At 37.4% G+C, this 16760-nt stretch overlaps 1 protein-coding gene across 1 annotated transcript; it reads right to left on the minus strand.

Moving 5' to 3' along the window:
• Positions 1–1738: 1738 nt before the first annotated feature.
• On the minus strand, positions 1739–15928 carry kcnk4a (potassium channel, subfamily K, member 4a). The gene is made up of 10 exons (XM_067456468.1): positions 15853–15928; positions 14643–14728; positions 12453–12570; positions 11493–11616; positions 10887–11116; positions 9654–9768; positions 9419–9579; positions 7498–7684; positions 6539–6675; positions 1739–4441 (listed from the first exon to the last, which is right to left on the minus strand). The coding sequence occupies exons 5-10, from the start codon at positions 11073–11075 to the stop codon at positions 3608–3610; spliced, it is 1623 nt and encodes a 540-aa protein (XP_067312569.1). The 5' UTR covers positions 11076–11116; positions 11493–11616; positions 12453–12570; positions 14643–14728; positions 15853–15928; the 3' UTR covers positions 1739–3607.
• Positions 15929–16760: the final 832 nt, after the last annotated feature.

Raw genomic sequence — 16760 nt, forward strand, 5'->3', positions numbered from 1 at the left:
AGACCATGCTATGATAAATGTGTGATATAAAAATTTAATGGGGAAAAAAAATTGTTTAACGCCAAAACAAGACACTAAAGAGTATGTAACTTTTGATTTATTGCCTGTTTTAGGGTAAATAATTAATACATACTGTAAATTGATACAATTCAGGCTAAACCCCAGTAACTACCTCAAATTTAAGACCTTAGTGATTATAATACCCTTCCCAAGGCCCTGGTTGTAAAAATATAAGTTGTCATCAATTACTCACCCTAATTTTGCATGTGTGAGTTGATGAATGTTTACGTGAATAAAAGCCTAAATTAAATCTGTTCCACCATATAAAGTAGATTATGCATGAATGGTTAAACTGATAATCATGATTATTTTATCAAAAAGGGTAATGTAGTTACGGCCATTTTGCATGTTCTTTACCAATCTACACTTCACCCAAAAGGCCTATAGATGGCACACCAACTTCATTTAATCAATGATAACTTCGTTAGATGGTAAATCAATACCAAACATATGGTTTTGGTGAACACTTTGTAATCTGTATTAACACTCGATTTTTAAAGCAACACAGTTCGTTTGCAAATGAGACAAACCACAGATTCAGATTGGCCTGCAAATTCATAACAAAGAACCTGCAAAGAACGATGCTCTTTTTACATACACACATATAAAAAATAAATGTCTCTGGCCAGGGACATTCTAAAATGCTTAACATGCACTAAGACGGTGTAAGGCCGCCCAAATCGTCCCAATGGAGGCTAACGATCGGCGGGTGAAGTTCGCTGCGCGTTCGTCTTTTCAGCGGGGAAAAGGGGATTATTCCAATTCCTCGTTATCTGACTCCATTTAATTATAATTTAGAATTTAGGTTAGAATGCCAATTGGTTATTTGGTCATTCATTTTTAATAGTTTAAGTACACATTTAATTATTCCGTTTAACCCTTTGTTGAAATTATACCCAACCTGAATAATTCCAGAGCAAGTCAGAATCAATCAAAAGTGTAACAATTTATTTACAGTCAGGTAAATGTATAAAGCCAATTACATAGTCAATTCAAAGGTAATCCATATAAAACATCAAATAGTCTGAAGTAAAGAATGAAATGTATACCTGACTTCTGAAAACTACATAATGCTGGCTATTTTGAGACATCCAACATTACGGGCTGACCGGTTTAAAGTGTCAAGCCTTGAGCTCTTTGCAACATTTCCTTAAATACCCAGAAACAAATGCACAAACTCTTTCAAATGTAAACACGAGTGCACAATGGGAATTTGCATTGATCAAGACTTGTATTGATCCAAAGGCCAAATGGCTGAAAGCCACACCCACCATACACCAAGGAAAGATATCTTTAAACCCTTAAAACATTTATGATGTTCTAGTTTACTTCTGTGGAGTAGAGATATTTGTACCAGTCGCACTGAGACATTTCAAACGATATCAAACACATATAATACTGCATTGTGAGGATTGACATTGTAACAAAGAGATTTCTGGTGCATTTCAGGTGATCTCAAGTTTGTGGGAGCAGTAGTTTGGGGGAAGTTTCATGTGAAAGGAAAGGCATGTAAATTAGAGTCATTCATAGATGATTCACTCAGTGTGATGTCGTCTCGGACAGAGACTCTAACTCTATGAATAAGCTCAGATGCTAATTTCCTTTATTTTCTCAGAGAGTCCTTGTTCTTCATTCAGACATTTCGGCATATACTAGTTTTTTCAGTCTTACAACGGTGATATAAAAAGACCAAACTCCATAAACATAATAAACCATACTGTAACATTACAATTTTCCCGATTGAATTGTCAACATTGTTTGCGGAATAAATGCACCATCGCAGCCTATAAGGCGGAGATCTGTGTTGCATTTGTTGAAATTCCAATGAGTTTATGAATGATTATTTGTTGATAATCCAATGATTGGATAATCAAGGCAAGTAAATTGCATTGTGGGATAGGTTACAGCAACCTGTTAAGTGTCCTTGATTATTTGCTACATATATCAGCAGGTGTTGTAGGGAATCTGGGCATTAGACCTTTAAACACTACCATTTATGGGGGGTGAAATGCTGTTTCATGCATACTGAGTTTTTTACACTGTTAAAGACTTGGATTCCCATCCTAAACATAGACAAAGTTTCAAAAACTAATGTTGGACGTTTGATGGAATATTTCTGTGTTAAAAATAGTCCTTCCGGTTTCTCACAAGTGTCAGAGAGTTTTTTTCGAGTATGGGTCCGATTAACATTAATAGAGCGAAAGGTCCTTGTATGGACCGCACGGGCTCTTCTCCCAGTAGGGTGCGCACGCGCGTGACTAGAGCGAGAGAGCATATGCACGCCCATAAACACTCAGTGCGCCGTGCTCCACTTTATTCCTATGGGTGACATCAAGCGACTTCAACACTTCAGCACAGCATCCCGGGAAGGCAGCACTGCATTTGAACCGATTCAAATGCAGAAATGACGGGAAGCTTCACAACATCGCTTCAGTCGCATCACAAAGTGGATTTCCACGGTCACTGCTGTCACAGGACTTCACTAAATCATACCAAAGAAGTGTGTTTTTGACGGAGTGGTCCCAGCGATAAAGGTTCGGTCCTGCATTGGAATCAGCCGGTGAGTAAAACTGCTTCAAATGTCTATTCTGTTGGCTATCGTCGCGTGAGTAAACATCAGTAAACGACACAATCGCGTGCTTCGTCATTCAAATGCGCTAACGGACTCCATTGCTGTTCTATGTATAACGTTAGAACCATTTTGCTTGCTACTGCTAAGGTTTAGTCGCATACAATAGTCCATAAACCGAATCATGTCCTCATAAACTGCGAGTAAACACACACAAATGTTGACAGGACACTAAATACAGTACATACCACAGAGACGGACGTCCTGCTGTTGCTGTTTCTCCTGTTCAATTTATTTCAGCCTCCAGATCTGATTCTGGATCATATATCTATTAGCGGAGATAGCCATGGGTTCCTCCACGCTTGAGGACGTCACCGCTTTGTTCGCACTCGTCATTATTTAGCTCCGCCCACACGATACACCTCCAGGCGCTCGTTTTTTTCCGGAAAGACTCGGTACAGCCCATATTTCTTTTATAAATATAATAAAATTAAAGACTTTTCGGAGATATGAAGGATGCAATACTACTCTATATGTACTCAAGATTGACTGAAACAGTGTCAAATTGATGCTGTTATTTTGAACTTTCTATGCATCATTTAAAGAATCCTTATAATATGAAATACACAAGTTTCTTGAGCAGCCAATATTAGAATGATTTCTGAAGGATCATGTGACACTGAAGACTAGAGGAATGAAGCTGAAAGTTTAGCTTTTGCATAAAATTATTTTAAAATGCAAGTATGGTATAAAACAGTCATTTAAAATTGCAATTATAGTTCACTAATACCACTTTACTATATTTTTCTTGGCCTTGGTGAAAACTCCAAACTTTTTAATGGTAGTTAAATATGCAATTCTGAACAAAACCTGTGTATGTTTGTCTGGGAAATGTTCATTTAAGCTTTATTTACATGCATATTTGTGATGGCCTGCAGCTATTATTTTTGGCATCTTTAACTGTGTAAACCAAATTTCTCAGGTTTGAGGTGGAGGGGTCGGAGGGTGTGATGGGGGTTGTAGTTCATTACTGATCTCCGTCTGTGGTCCAATAGGATGCGAGCAGGGAATCTGTTTCTTCATACTCCTCCTCTTAGGTTTGCGTTGACGGTTCTGTCCGGCTGGTTTGACACGGTCGCTAAGAGTGTCTGAAGACTCGTCGATATATGCTAGGTTCTCGCCAAAGAAGTCCAGGAGAGAGGGACGGGGCGGACTACAGTTGGCAACCACGATGACAGGAACATCCTTTCGACTTTCCAGTGATCTCTGAGACCCCTCGGCTTCAGATTCTAGGCACTCTGAGTTGTGGGAACTGGACCCATATTCTGACCAGGATTCTGACGGTGTATCAGATTCAGAGACTGATCCAGATTCTGAAGGGGACCTGGACCTGGCTCTGGACCTGGGTCTCGATTGTGCCTTTGGCTCTAACCGCGAGATGGATCGTGACGTAGGTCCTACCGTCAGCCTCGATCCTGGTCTCATCTCATACGCCCCATCTAATCTACACCATGACCTGGATCGAGACAGAACTTCAGACCTGTTATCAGACGCTGGGGTATACTTGCATGAAGGCCAACCGAGGATCAGATGTCCATTCTCTCGGATAACGTCGGCATCGAGGGAGATTCCATGAGCCAATCCCGCCATGCTCCGTCTTGGGTGACGATGATGGCGGTGGCGCTTTCTTCTGCGTCGCCGTTGGAACTGAAAGGGGTCGTTGAGATCCAGTGGCACTGGAATACGGAAGTCCATGGACATGTTCTGGATGTTCTGAGTCCAGTCTGTGGCATGAGCTCTCAGCTCCTCCATCTAGAGGAGAAAAAGTACCATTAAATGTAATTTACGGTGGGAAAAGTAAACCCTGCTTTTTTAAAATAAGTTGGTAATAGCCTAAAAAACATACACAAATGTTGCCATAGTATTTTTTTAAAAATCATTTAGAACAAATCCTAATCTCACACACTAGGGGCGTGCCATATTATACCATCCACGATAATACCGGTATACATTTTTACACGATAAAAAAGTGGCATATCGCGATATCAATGATATAGCGACGCGATGACGTATGGCACATTTACTTTCCCTAGCGCACAACAACACCTGTCTGAGAGTACATTTAGTAACTAAAAAGGTAGCTATTGGGTTACAAGAGGTCAGCCCTCTTGAAAACTTACATAACATTGACAACTTAAAGCTGTTATTGATGTTTTCAGCACAATATTTGACCGGAAGGGTAACATTGGCAGTCATTTTCGTCAGTTACGGCTCGTTAGATCCAGCATTCTGCCTCCTTTGAATCAGACACAGAGATAAAGTAATACATTTATTTGAATTAATGGATTAAAGCATTTATTTGAAGTAATTCGAGAGAGAGAGAGATTCGTACGTGTGACTGTCTGTTCAGCGTCTCTCTTAACAATGAAGATGTGCGTTTATTACTTAAAAATAGCGATGTGACCCCATCATTGCAGAGAAATATAATGTAGTGATCCAGTAACTTAGCTTTTTTTATTGCTTAAAGTCTCGTGGAGGCGGCGTTGATAACAAGTTTCGTGCTCCTGAATGTGCAGCGCAATCTCTGTGCTCTGTACGTGTGTATGCGCTTCATAATAAAAACAACGCATTAATATAGAAAGATGATTGATCTGATTTGGAACTATCAGTGCATTAAACGATTTTATTGCACACCTTCCAGCCAATTAGAATTGAATATTCAGACAGACCGTGGCATAAATTGCTTTAGTTATTGTTAAACTAAAATATGTTACATTTTTACTTAAGATATCCAGTGAAAACAGTAATAACTTGAACCAAGGCTACTTCCTTATGATAGTTAAACTTTAAAATAAATATTCTGTCATCAATGACAATAGCTCTTTGGAAAAGAATGGACAATGCCCTTCATTTTGTTGGCACTAATAAATGCTCCTGGCTTCCAGCTGCAATCACCAACAAAGCATTGTTCCATATATTTTTTTTCTATACCGTCATAAATATTGTTATCGCAAATATTCTTGAAATATCGTGATATAATTTTGAGGCTATATCGCCCACCCCTATCACACACTATACAGTTCCAATCAAATATCTGGGATCGAGCTATGTCCAAAATGACATACTATACTTTGAACCGTGTAGTGAATGAACTTTATATGGTTTTGTCATTCCGTGTCAGAATCGGGTAGTGCCTCGCCTCCCCCTCCACTATGTAAGCTGTGCAGTTGTGTGCATGAAGTGTCCAACATTCCAGACGTTAATTTAGTGCAGGGCTATTCAAATCTTACCCTGGAGGGCCAATGCGGTGCAGAGTTTAGCTCCAACCCTGATTAAACTTGCCCAACTATGATTTTCTAATGATCCTGAAAACATTGATTAGCATTTTCAGGTGTGTTTGATTAGGGTCAGAGCTAAACTCTGCACCGCATTTGCCCTCCAGGGTAAGATTTGAATAGCCCTGATTTAGTGCATCATCTGGGTATTTACAGTGCACTTTTGGGATTTTCTGTGTGAACACTATTTATACTTAATGTTATAGAATAGTGCACAAGTACACAATTCGGATTATTATTATTATTAAATGTCTTATGCACATTTATTAGATCAAAAATACAGTAGAATTGTGCAATAATATTACTATTATAGGTTTTCTATTTTAATATAAATTTGTTCTTGTTCTGCAAAGCTGAATTGTCAGCATCATTACTCCAGTCTTAAGTGTCACATGATCCTTCAGTCTTATGGTGATTTCAAAAACTTTGCTGCTTAACAGAAAATGTCAATGTTTTTTATTCATATGGTTATGTAATATTTATGAGTGTATTTATAGTAAGTAGTTGATGCTACAACTATAGACCCATGTGAAAAAACTAAATGGAAAAATCCATCGTTCTTTCACTGTCTCACCTCTGCACGCGTCTTCTTTGACAGCACTCTGAGCCAGTTCCCAATCATAGTGAGGATGGATGCAAAATATGCCAGACCAAACACAATCCACAACCACACCAATGGCTTGTACAGGGGCGTGCTATCTCTTCTGCTCTCTGGAATAGAAATGTTACACTTTTAAACTACATTTTAAAATATATTTACATAGAATATAGCTGTGTTCTTGCGATGCAAAGCTGAATTTCCAGCATCAGTCTTTAGTGGCATTTTATAAACTAAAATGCCACTGAAGACTGATGTGCATGTTTTGAAAAGAAGCTTTTATTTGTAATAGAAATCATTTGTAACATTATAAATTTCTTTACGGTTACTTTTGATCAATTTAATGCATCTTTGGTGAATAAAATGTTTTAAAAAATTACACATTACCGCATGAATGTAAATAAATTAAATAAAAAGTGGTTACGTTTGGTGTTATAGTTTGATACTTCATTATCATTGACTAAAAAATATATAAATGATTTAGTCACTAAAACAGTTCTACAGCTCTGGAAAAAACTGAGACCACTTAACATTTGAAGATCAATGTTAAGTGGTCTCTTAATTTTTTCCAGAGCTGTATACTAGGAACACTGATTTTAAATGGAGTGCATGTAACTTCCTTTATAAACAGTACTGTAAGTCACTGTGGACAAAAGTGGCAAATTATTTACTAAATGATCACGAAACGATTCTCACAGATAAATGATTAGTGCATGCACTGGTCTTTTATATTTCAGCTTTAAAATCCAGATAATTAGATGATATAAATGTCTGCAACTTCAGTGCTGTCTGGATCCAATGACCACAAAACATCCTGTCGTTCCAGGCGTAATACAATATTGAGTTCTTTAACAGAATTACCATACGGTCACATGACAGTAAACTAAATAATATATAATGATTATTGTATGTAGACATGATAATTATCTGTGCACCTGCCACATAGTCCCCAAAGCCCACCGTGGTAAGGGTGATCACAACAAAGTACACCGCTTCCAACAAGCTCCAGCTCTCCACTTCCTGAAACACCATGGTCGGCACAGCGATGAAGACTAAGCAGCCAATCAGGATGGAGAAGACGGCGGAGATTACACGCACACTGGTGGGCTTCACACCCTTGCGCTGTTCAGCAGGAAACATTTTTTTAACTATTATTATTATTATTAGAAGATAGCAACATCCTGTCAGCTGGAAAAAACTGAGGTGAACTACGTTGTGTTTGGTGTTCTAGAGGGATATGATAGATTGGTTAGATAGCTAATTAGATTTGATCCTTTTCAGTGAGGAAAAGGAGGATTAAGGATGCCTAACTATGATGTGTTTTGGTCGATCGGAACACAGTGGATGACCACTTCCAGTGGTAGTCGAAAACGCATTTGACGGAATTGCTTTCGTAGTGAAGGGTAGTAATGTGATTAAAGTTATAAGTAATTGTACAAATAAAATTTATGAATTAGGTTTTAATTAATTCTATAAACTAAATACAGATCTGCTAACATTGTCGCTATATGATAAATTAAAATAAGCTGATAACGTCCCTGTTTTCACCAGAACGACTACAGCCAATTCTAATTTTGTTGCAATACTGTCCTGTTTGACACTGTGAAGCTGCTTTGACACAATCGTGATTGTAAAAGCGCAATATAAATAAAGTTGATTTATTGATTGATAGTGTGGTCAAATCATGGCCTCTATAAAAGAAAAAAGAGGTGCAGCACACTTGGGTTGAATGTGTTCGAAAAGCCTCAAGACAGAGTAAACCGAGGCGGACAGTATTGGAGTATTTTTACTTTCTACTCAAGTACATTTTTAAGTATACTTTATCAGTGTTTTTCTTTGGAAAACTTTTACTTCACTACATTACAATGCATAATATATAATATCATACTTTTTTATTGCACTACATTTCATAAATAAAAGTTGTTGTTTTCTTACCTTTAATACTTAATTACAATAAAAATGTAGTACTTTCTTGTAAAACTTACTCAAGTAAAACTGAATTACTTTTACTTGAGTAAATGTATACAGCACTAAATTGTTTATGCAATTAAGTATTACATGATGTATTGCAGTAAAAAGTACAATATTATGTTTTGGAATGTTGTCAAGTAAAAGTTTTCCAAAGAAGAACACTGATAAAGTTAATATACTTGGAAAAACAAAATTACTCTGAAAGTAAAACTTTTCTTACTCGGAAGAAAATACTTCAATACTGTCCGTCTCTGTGCGTAAAGTTTATGGGAAGCGTGCTAGATGGGATTTAAACTGTGTTGGCTGAAGACCAAAGTTTGGTTTTAAGATAAGAAAATAAACACAATGTTCTCCCGTATTTCACAGCGTTCGGCGTGGTCTTGCGGCCACCAGAGCGGAAACGAATGCTGCTGCTCTGTATGTTTTACTGCCATCTCCAGACATGTTCATATGTAAATTTATCAAGCCTATTCTTGTCCATTAGATCAAAAAATCTGCATAAGTCCATTCTTTCAACCACCTATAGACCTTCCCCTCAAAAAAATCAGGACAGAAGTGGTCAAGAGAGACAGATTAAAACACATTGATACAATATGCTATCACTGTTTTTTCTCTTTATGCACATTATTAAAAATCATCAACAATTAGATATTTTCATAATTGATGAACTTCACAGTTATTGATATGAACTGAGCTAAATATTGAGCTTTTCAGTCCTGCTTTACAGAAGAATTTGTCTCATATTTTATTAGGTTTGCATTATTGATTCTGTTATTTTCCTGTTTATCCCTGTAAAGATTCTTTGAAACGATCTGTATTGTATGATGCATTATATAATTAAAGGTGACTTGACTTAATCTGAGTTTGTAATAAGAAGCCACTTACCAAAAACAAAGTCTCAATCTTTGCCACCGCTCTCCGCATCAGGGTGCCCAGGTGGTCTCCAACCCCTGCTAACAGTATCCCAAACATGGGGATCCCCACCAGAGCATAGAATATACAGAACAACTGACCACCTTTTGTCTTGGGCGAGATGTTTCCAAAGCCTGGAGAAGAGGAGAACGTGTGAAATCCACCTCACAAGACAACGGTTCTAAAGTGAAAAATGTGTTTCTCTCACCAATGGTGGTGATAATGGTACCACAGAAGAAGAAAGCATTGGATGGATCCCATCTGCTGGTATAATTAGCCGTGCTTCTGGCGTCCACACCTGCCTCAATGGCATCAACCACTTTCTAAAGAGAAAAGATTAATGGGAATATTTTATATATATATATATATATATATATATATATATATATATATATATATATATATATATATATATATATATATATATATATATATATATATATATATATATATACACACACACATACATATATATATACACACACACATACATACACACTTATTTTCAACATTTATAATTTTCATTAAAAATAACCTTATTTGAAATAAAAAATAAAGCCAAATAGGAAAATGTTAATAATAATAAAAATATGAATCACATGAAAATACTGAAATTAAAATGAAATCTGTAAAAATATATTTTAAAAAAAGCCATCCAGTAACACCTTACGATAAGGTTTCATTTGTTAACGTGGATTAATAAATTCTTTAGAAATATTGTTCATTCTTAGTTCAAGTTAATTTACCAACACGTTTTAAAATCAAAAGTTGCAATTGTTAACATTAGTTATTGAACTAACATTAGCAAAAAATGAACAACTGTATTTTATTAACTAAGAGTAAATGCTGTAAAAAACTATGTTGCACTCTTTTAAAGTGAAGGGATAGTTCACTTTAAAATGAGAATTCTGTCATCCTTTACTCACCCTCAAGTTGTTTCAAACCTGTGTGAATTTCTTTCTTCAGCTGAACACATGGGAAGATATTTTGCAGAATGTCAGTAACCAAAACTGGAACCACTGACTTCCATAGTAGGAAAAAAATACCAATGGTTCCAGTTAACCGATTGGTTACTGACATTCTTCAAAATATCTTCCCTTGTGTTCAGCTGAAGAAAGAAATTCACACAGGTTTGAAACAACTTGAGGGTGAGTAAAGGATGACAATTTTCATTTTAAAGTGACCATCCCTTTAACATTAGTTAATGCATTAACTAATGTTAACAGTGAGATTTGATTTTTACAGCATTTATTAATTGTAAAGTGTTACCAGCTATACAAAATATATTATTAAATACTATAATAGGTAATAAATACTAAAACAACATTATGGACCACTAGTTGCATTTCGTAATTCTACAAAAACATTACATTACAAATACTATTTTCAGCATATCAGTTTAAATGAAAAGTTGATGGATTTTCTCTGCATTAATAATGACCTCCATGAAGTCTCTCAGACTGTAAGGCGTGACACAGCTGTGGTTCTGTAGGAAAGCCATTCGAGACGTCAGCAGCTCGCGGTGAGCCCATTCCTCCCTGGAGGACTCCAGCCAGCCGAACACCAGAGCCCCCAACACCAAATACAGCAGCACGGCTGCCAGGATGGTCAACAGTGTTGAGTACCGCATGGCTTCAGGGTGCTGGGTGACGTCAAACTACAGGCCGCATACTGTGGGTGAATGTTGTGGAAACACTGACAATCATGTGTCCATCAGGTTAGGTGGAGCGAGGAGGACAACGTCAAGGGAAAATGATCTCTGGTTATCATGACAAAAGTATTTGACAAATAGAATTTGGGGTCACTCAAAACAGTATTTCACAATTAAAATATCTGAATGCCATTGCATAACAAAATTAAATAAAAAACAAGTCGTGACATTACTTTTATGTGAAATGTTCAGCTTGAAAAGTGTTAAATGTAACCTTTATTTTATCATCTATTGCCATGACATTCATTTATGTTTAAGAGCAGCTTTAAGTAACATTATCTAAAATAAAATAAAAATCACAGAATATGTAACAGAAAACAGAGATTAACGATTTACCTTATGATCTAAGGGTTTCCAAATCCACGGTTTTCTCCTTCTCCTCCATATCAGATGATTACTGTAGTGCTTTATACACTCTTCTTGTCTCCATACAGCCTCTTTCACTGGCCCGAACCAAAACCTGTGAGAAATAATGGTCATAAATGTTCTTCTAGACAACCTGAAACTGACTCTAGATCAGCTTTGAGCTTTAGGAGGCTTGACCCAGTCCAGACACATAACAGGAGAGCGGTGAAGGCACAGAGGTACTAAGAAGACAACACATGACGCCATTGAAACAGAACTTCTGGCAAAGGTCTATGTAAACAGATTGTTTAACGGTCCTCTGACAGGATCTTGATGCTCACCAGGGCTCTCTGGGACTTGCTTTGTAGATGCATGGTTACCGTATATTATGGCATGTATTATGTTGTCACTTTCTGTATTTGCAGTCAGTTTTATTTAACTGTTGTTTTATATTGCGTTCAAATATGCACACCTATTTTTCCACAGTGGAATTTAAAAATTAAACAGATTTTTATTTTAGCAAAGAACATGGTTACAGCTCTTACAAAATACACATAGCTGGCCTGGGTATATTAAAAAAATATATATATATAAATATTCCAAAGATATTAGAAATATAAAGAAAAAAATATATTTTATTTATTAAATTAAAATGACTGGTATCACAGATAACATACGTACATATGTTTAAAACCCAGTGCAGCCCAACAGACCTACTTCAAACAAGTAATACAAACTGATAAATCATATAATAAGCTACACTTGCATCTATATGTTTATTTTATTCAAGCTATTTCATAATTCAACTTCCAAAGTAAATTGTTATTTTATCAGACGCTAAACGGTAAATGTTTACTTCAGGCTATTATCTACTTCCAAATGTTAGTTATATATTAAATCTGTATAATCCTTTATCAAACATGTAAAGTTCGTGAGGGAATGTTCTCTTACCTCAGTGCGCGGTTCCGTCGGGAGTGTGTGACGGTGAGGAGTTCCCTTTCTCCAGAAGACCACTGAGAGGATACATACACTCATCAGGACTTCCCCCATTCCCAAGTCTTACGTGAACCTGCCAACATGAGGAGAAAAAGAGCAGGGAAGAGACTAGGAGTGGAGGGGAGGAGATAGGTCTGCTTGGCAGAGACACAAAAGAAAACTGATCGTTTCAAGTGTTTAAAGCATTTTTGTTGAGTACTCCTCTCATATCTTTCATCTCCACTTTGAATGTAAACCACGGTGGTTTACATGTTTAATTTTATAATAGGCTCCAAAGTCTAAAAAACTAAAGTTAATTGTTGTTATGAAGAATGCAAGTGAAGCTTCCCGTATTATAATCCTGGATTAAGATTGGTCAATTCAACGTGCAGCAGTGTCCAATCGAAAGTCATTTCTATGGCTAAGTGGCTAAACGCGTCTCGTTGTCATGTAAGGGCCCCTGTTCATGTTGAACAGACATTTTTATTGCATTTTGTGTCTGTTATAGGAGGCACAAGGACACCCTTTAGGTTTATGCCCCCAAAGCTGCCGTTTTAGCTGAGTGGGGGCTCTGGGCATTAACTGTAATAACTCCATGTTGCAAGCACCAATCCGGTTTGTTTTTTTCTTCTATAGACTGTACTCACAAAGATATAATGATCAAGATATAAATTCGCCTTATAATAAATAAGTTGTCCTTTAAATGTGCACTGTGTAAATTTTAGCGGCATCTAGCGGTGAGGTTGCCAATGCAACGCCCACTTCTCAATCCTCCCTTTCGAAGCACAGAGCAACACAGACTGTAAGGCCCTGTCCCAAATGGCACCCTAAACCCCCACAGTCTTCCTCTGAGTCCGCACTTTCAAGACGTAATGCTGCTTTGACTGCCGGGAAGAAGTCCGCTGCGTAGCTCGCACCCTTACGGGCTCAGCACAAGTCCGTATCGAGGGCGCAAAACGGTCGCTAAGGGGGCGCTCGTGAGCACCCTTCTGAGACCTAAAATGACAAATGGGACACCCTGCGGTCTCATGGACTTAAAGGACACGCGCATGCAGCGGCTATTGTAAGTCCACAAGGCCGAAAGTGCACATGAAGTGTGCTATTTGAAACAGGGCCTAAGTCTGTGATGACAAAGATGTCTTAGTCTTAGACAGCAGAGAGTAGCTTATAGCGCTCTGTAGAGCAGTTTGTCCATTCAGGGATACTGTTGAAACATGGCGGCGCAAAATGGTGACCTCACTGTAACTGTGCGTGCACACACCACCGGCGAGAGCGTCGAAATTCACTCTTGACGTCCTACCAGCGACACTGTAGAAAGATTTGTGGACGCTCTGACGTATGCTTGGTCTTTTTTAAAACTGTATTTAAAGGTGCCGCAAGGCAAACAAGCATTGAAGCAGATGCTCACATGTCACGAAAACCACACCCACCGAGGGGCAATCAAAGTCTCCACTGACTGCAAAATTGATCTCCAAAAACAGAACAATGCTGTGACAAAGGTATACAGCAAACAAGCAAAAAAAAAATCAAGTTTTCATAAGATGTTGACCCAGAAAACAAGCGTTTAAAAACACAAAAGTGGATACAGGCAACTGAGACAAAGTGCATCATGTTATATTACACTGAGAACAACGCCCACTGGAGGGAAACATTATCAGCGACAGGAAACGACGTATAAAACTAACATTTGGATATTTGACTTAACAGTAACAAAATGTTTACTGCACACGTAGGCATACTGAGTGTCAGGATCCCAAAATTGACCCATTCTTCCTGCTGATGCTTCACGTCTAATTGCCTGTATCCACTTTTGTCTCCTTAAACACTAATTTTTTGGGTGCTGTGTTTTTCAGTTCAAATTAGTTTATCATGTTTGCTGTACACCCTGTCACATAGCAGCTTTTAGACATTGTTCTGTTTTTTGTTACAAGTCAGAAATGACAAGCCGACCACTTTATGCAATACAAAGTCAATAGAGAGCACTGGATTGAAGTTCTATCCCTCTTTCTGAGGAAAATTATCACAGATAAACACAACTTTTATTAATTTTGAAGCCTAAATCCAGCCACCAAAGCAAAAAGCTAATCACTAAGCTTCTGAAAACTCTTTCAGTTATCATCTAAAAATATATTTTTGTATAACATTTTAAAAGCAGACTGAGCTTACCTGTTCAGTGGGATGACATTTAACGTTCCCGACAGCCTCTGTTGTCCCATTAGCCACTTGTTAGCATCCACTTTTTTTGTTTTCAGCTAAAACAAATAATGAGTGGGTTAATTCTGATGCATTTCATGTTGTAGAATAAAATGTTGTCTTGACCTTGTGTTCACCACAGACCTTATTTCAGCCATTTAACCAGAAACCTATAATTTAGAAAAAGAAAAAAAAAACAATGGAACCAGAACTGCTAAAATTTGTTTCCAGATTTTGCCCTACATATTTGTCATACCTGCATCACTAATGCTAGCCTCTCTGAAATTGCTCAACCTACCTTTAAAAATTAATAAACATTAGAACAACATCAGATATGTACAATAATAAATGCACCAAAAGAAAATTACGATGTCCAGAAACTAATTTCAATATTACAGATTAATTTTTGACATAGAACTCATTCAAAGTGATACATTTCGTTCTTAAATCTACTATAATGCAGAATGCTAGTCTCCAGACTAACAGAGTATGTCCAGGTGCTGGTCATTTAATTAGAATATCATCAAAAAGGTGATTCATTTTACTAAAAATAAATTTAGATTTCTAAATAGACAGATTTCTATGGGGTTAAGGTCAGGCGAGTTTGCTGTTAAAAAAAGTTGGTCAGCAGCAGGAATCATGAAGTGCTCTAAAACTGCCTGACCTTGGACCTCAGAAAACAGTGACCCAATACCAGCAGATGACATGGCACCCCAAACCACCACTGACTGTGGAAACTTTACACTGGACCTCAAGCAACGTGGATTGTGTGCCTTTCCTCTCTTCCTCCAGACTCTGATTTCCAAAGGAAATGCAAAATTTACTTTCATCAGAGAACATAACTTTGGACCACTCAGCGTTCCTTTTTGTCTTTAGCACAGGCAAGACGCTTCTGACGGTTTCTGTTGTTCAAGAGTGGCTTCAGAGAAAGAATGCGACAGCTGAAACCCATGTCTTGCATACGTCTGTGCGTAGTGGTTCTTGAAGCACTGACTCCAGCTGCAGTCTACTCTTTGTGAATCTCCCCCACATTTTTGAAGGGGTTGTTTCACAATCCTCTCCAGGGTGCGATTATTCCTATTGCTTGTAAACTTTTTTTTCTACCACGTTTTCCTTCCCTTCACCTCTCTATTAATGTGCTTGGACACAGAGCTCTGTGAGCAGCCAGCCACTTTTGCGGTACCTTTTGTGTCTTGCCCTCCCTGTGCAAGGTGTCAATGGTCGTCTTTTGGACAACTGTCAAGTCAGCAGTCCTCCCCATGATTGTGTAGCCTACAGAACTAGACTAAGAGATCATTTAAAGGCCTTTGCAGGTGTTTTGAGTTAATTAGCTGATTAAAGTGTGGCACCAGGTGTCTTCATTATTGAACCTTTTCACAATATTCTAGTTTTCTGATACTGAATTTAGGATTTTCCTTAGTTGTCAGTTATAATCATCAAAATTAAAATAAACATTTGAAATATATCAGTCTGTGTGTGATGAATGAATATCATATGCAAGGTTCACTTTTTGAATGGAATTAGTGAAATAAATCAACTTTTCAGATGATATTGTAATTATATGACCAGCACCTGTACATCAATGATTTGTGCATCCTTATGGACTGGTGGTAGAATTTTTAAGCGTGCTGTATCTTTTAAGTATCCCTTCAATACATTGTTTTTTAAGATTTTTAATTATTGTAAACAATCAATATACAAAATCAGGCATATATACCAATAACAACATTAATAATAATTACATAGAGGCTAATTTTCAGAGGATAATTTTCATTTACAATCAGTGATTGTAAGAGCAGGACGTTTCCTGTGTGCAGATAGCTTCTTATAGTCACACAAACAAATTGCTAATCTTTTTTATCAGTTAGATCAGTGCCACAAGATGATTCAAAAAGTGGTGGGCACATTTCCCACTCTCAAATTACGCCTATGCTCATACCTAATTAATAATGTCAGCCATGGTGATGACCCAGCACTAAATGGACTAGACGTCTGTCATCTGTGGACAGAAGCTTAATGGTTAATCAACGTCAAACATGAAAGCTTAGAATTTAAAACATTCACTGTAAGAACCTCAGTGGGCCCTCTGGG

The sequence above is a fragment of the Pseudorasbora parva genome, chromosome 11 (genome assembly GCF_024679245.1).
Source record: "Pseudorasbora parva isolate DD20220531a chromosome 11, ASM2467924v1, whole genome shotgun sequence".
Taxonomy (NCBI): Eukaryota; Metazoa; Chordata; class Actinopteri; order Cypriniformes; family Gobionidae; genus Pseudorasbora; species Pseudorasbora parva.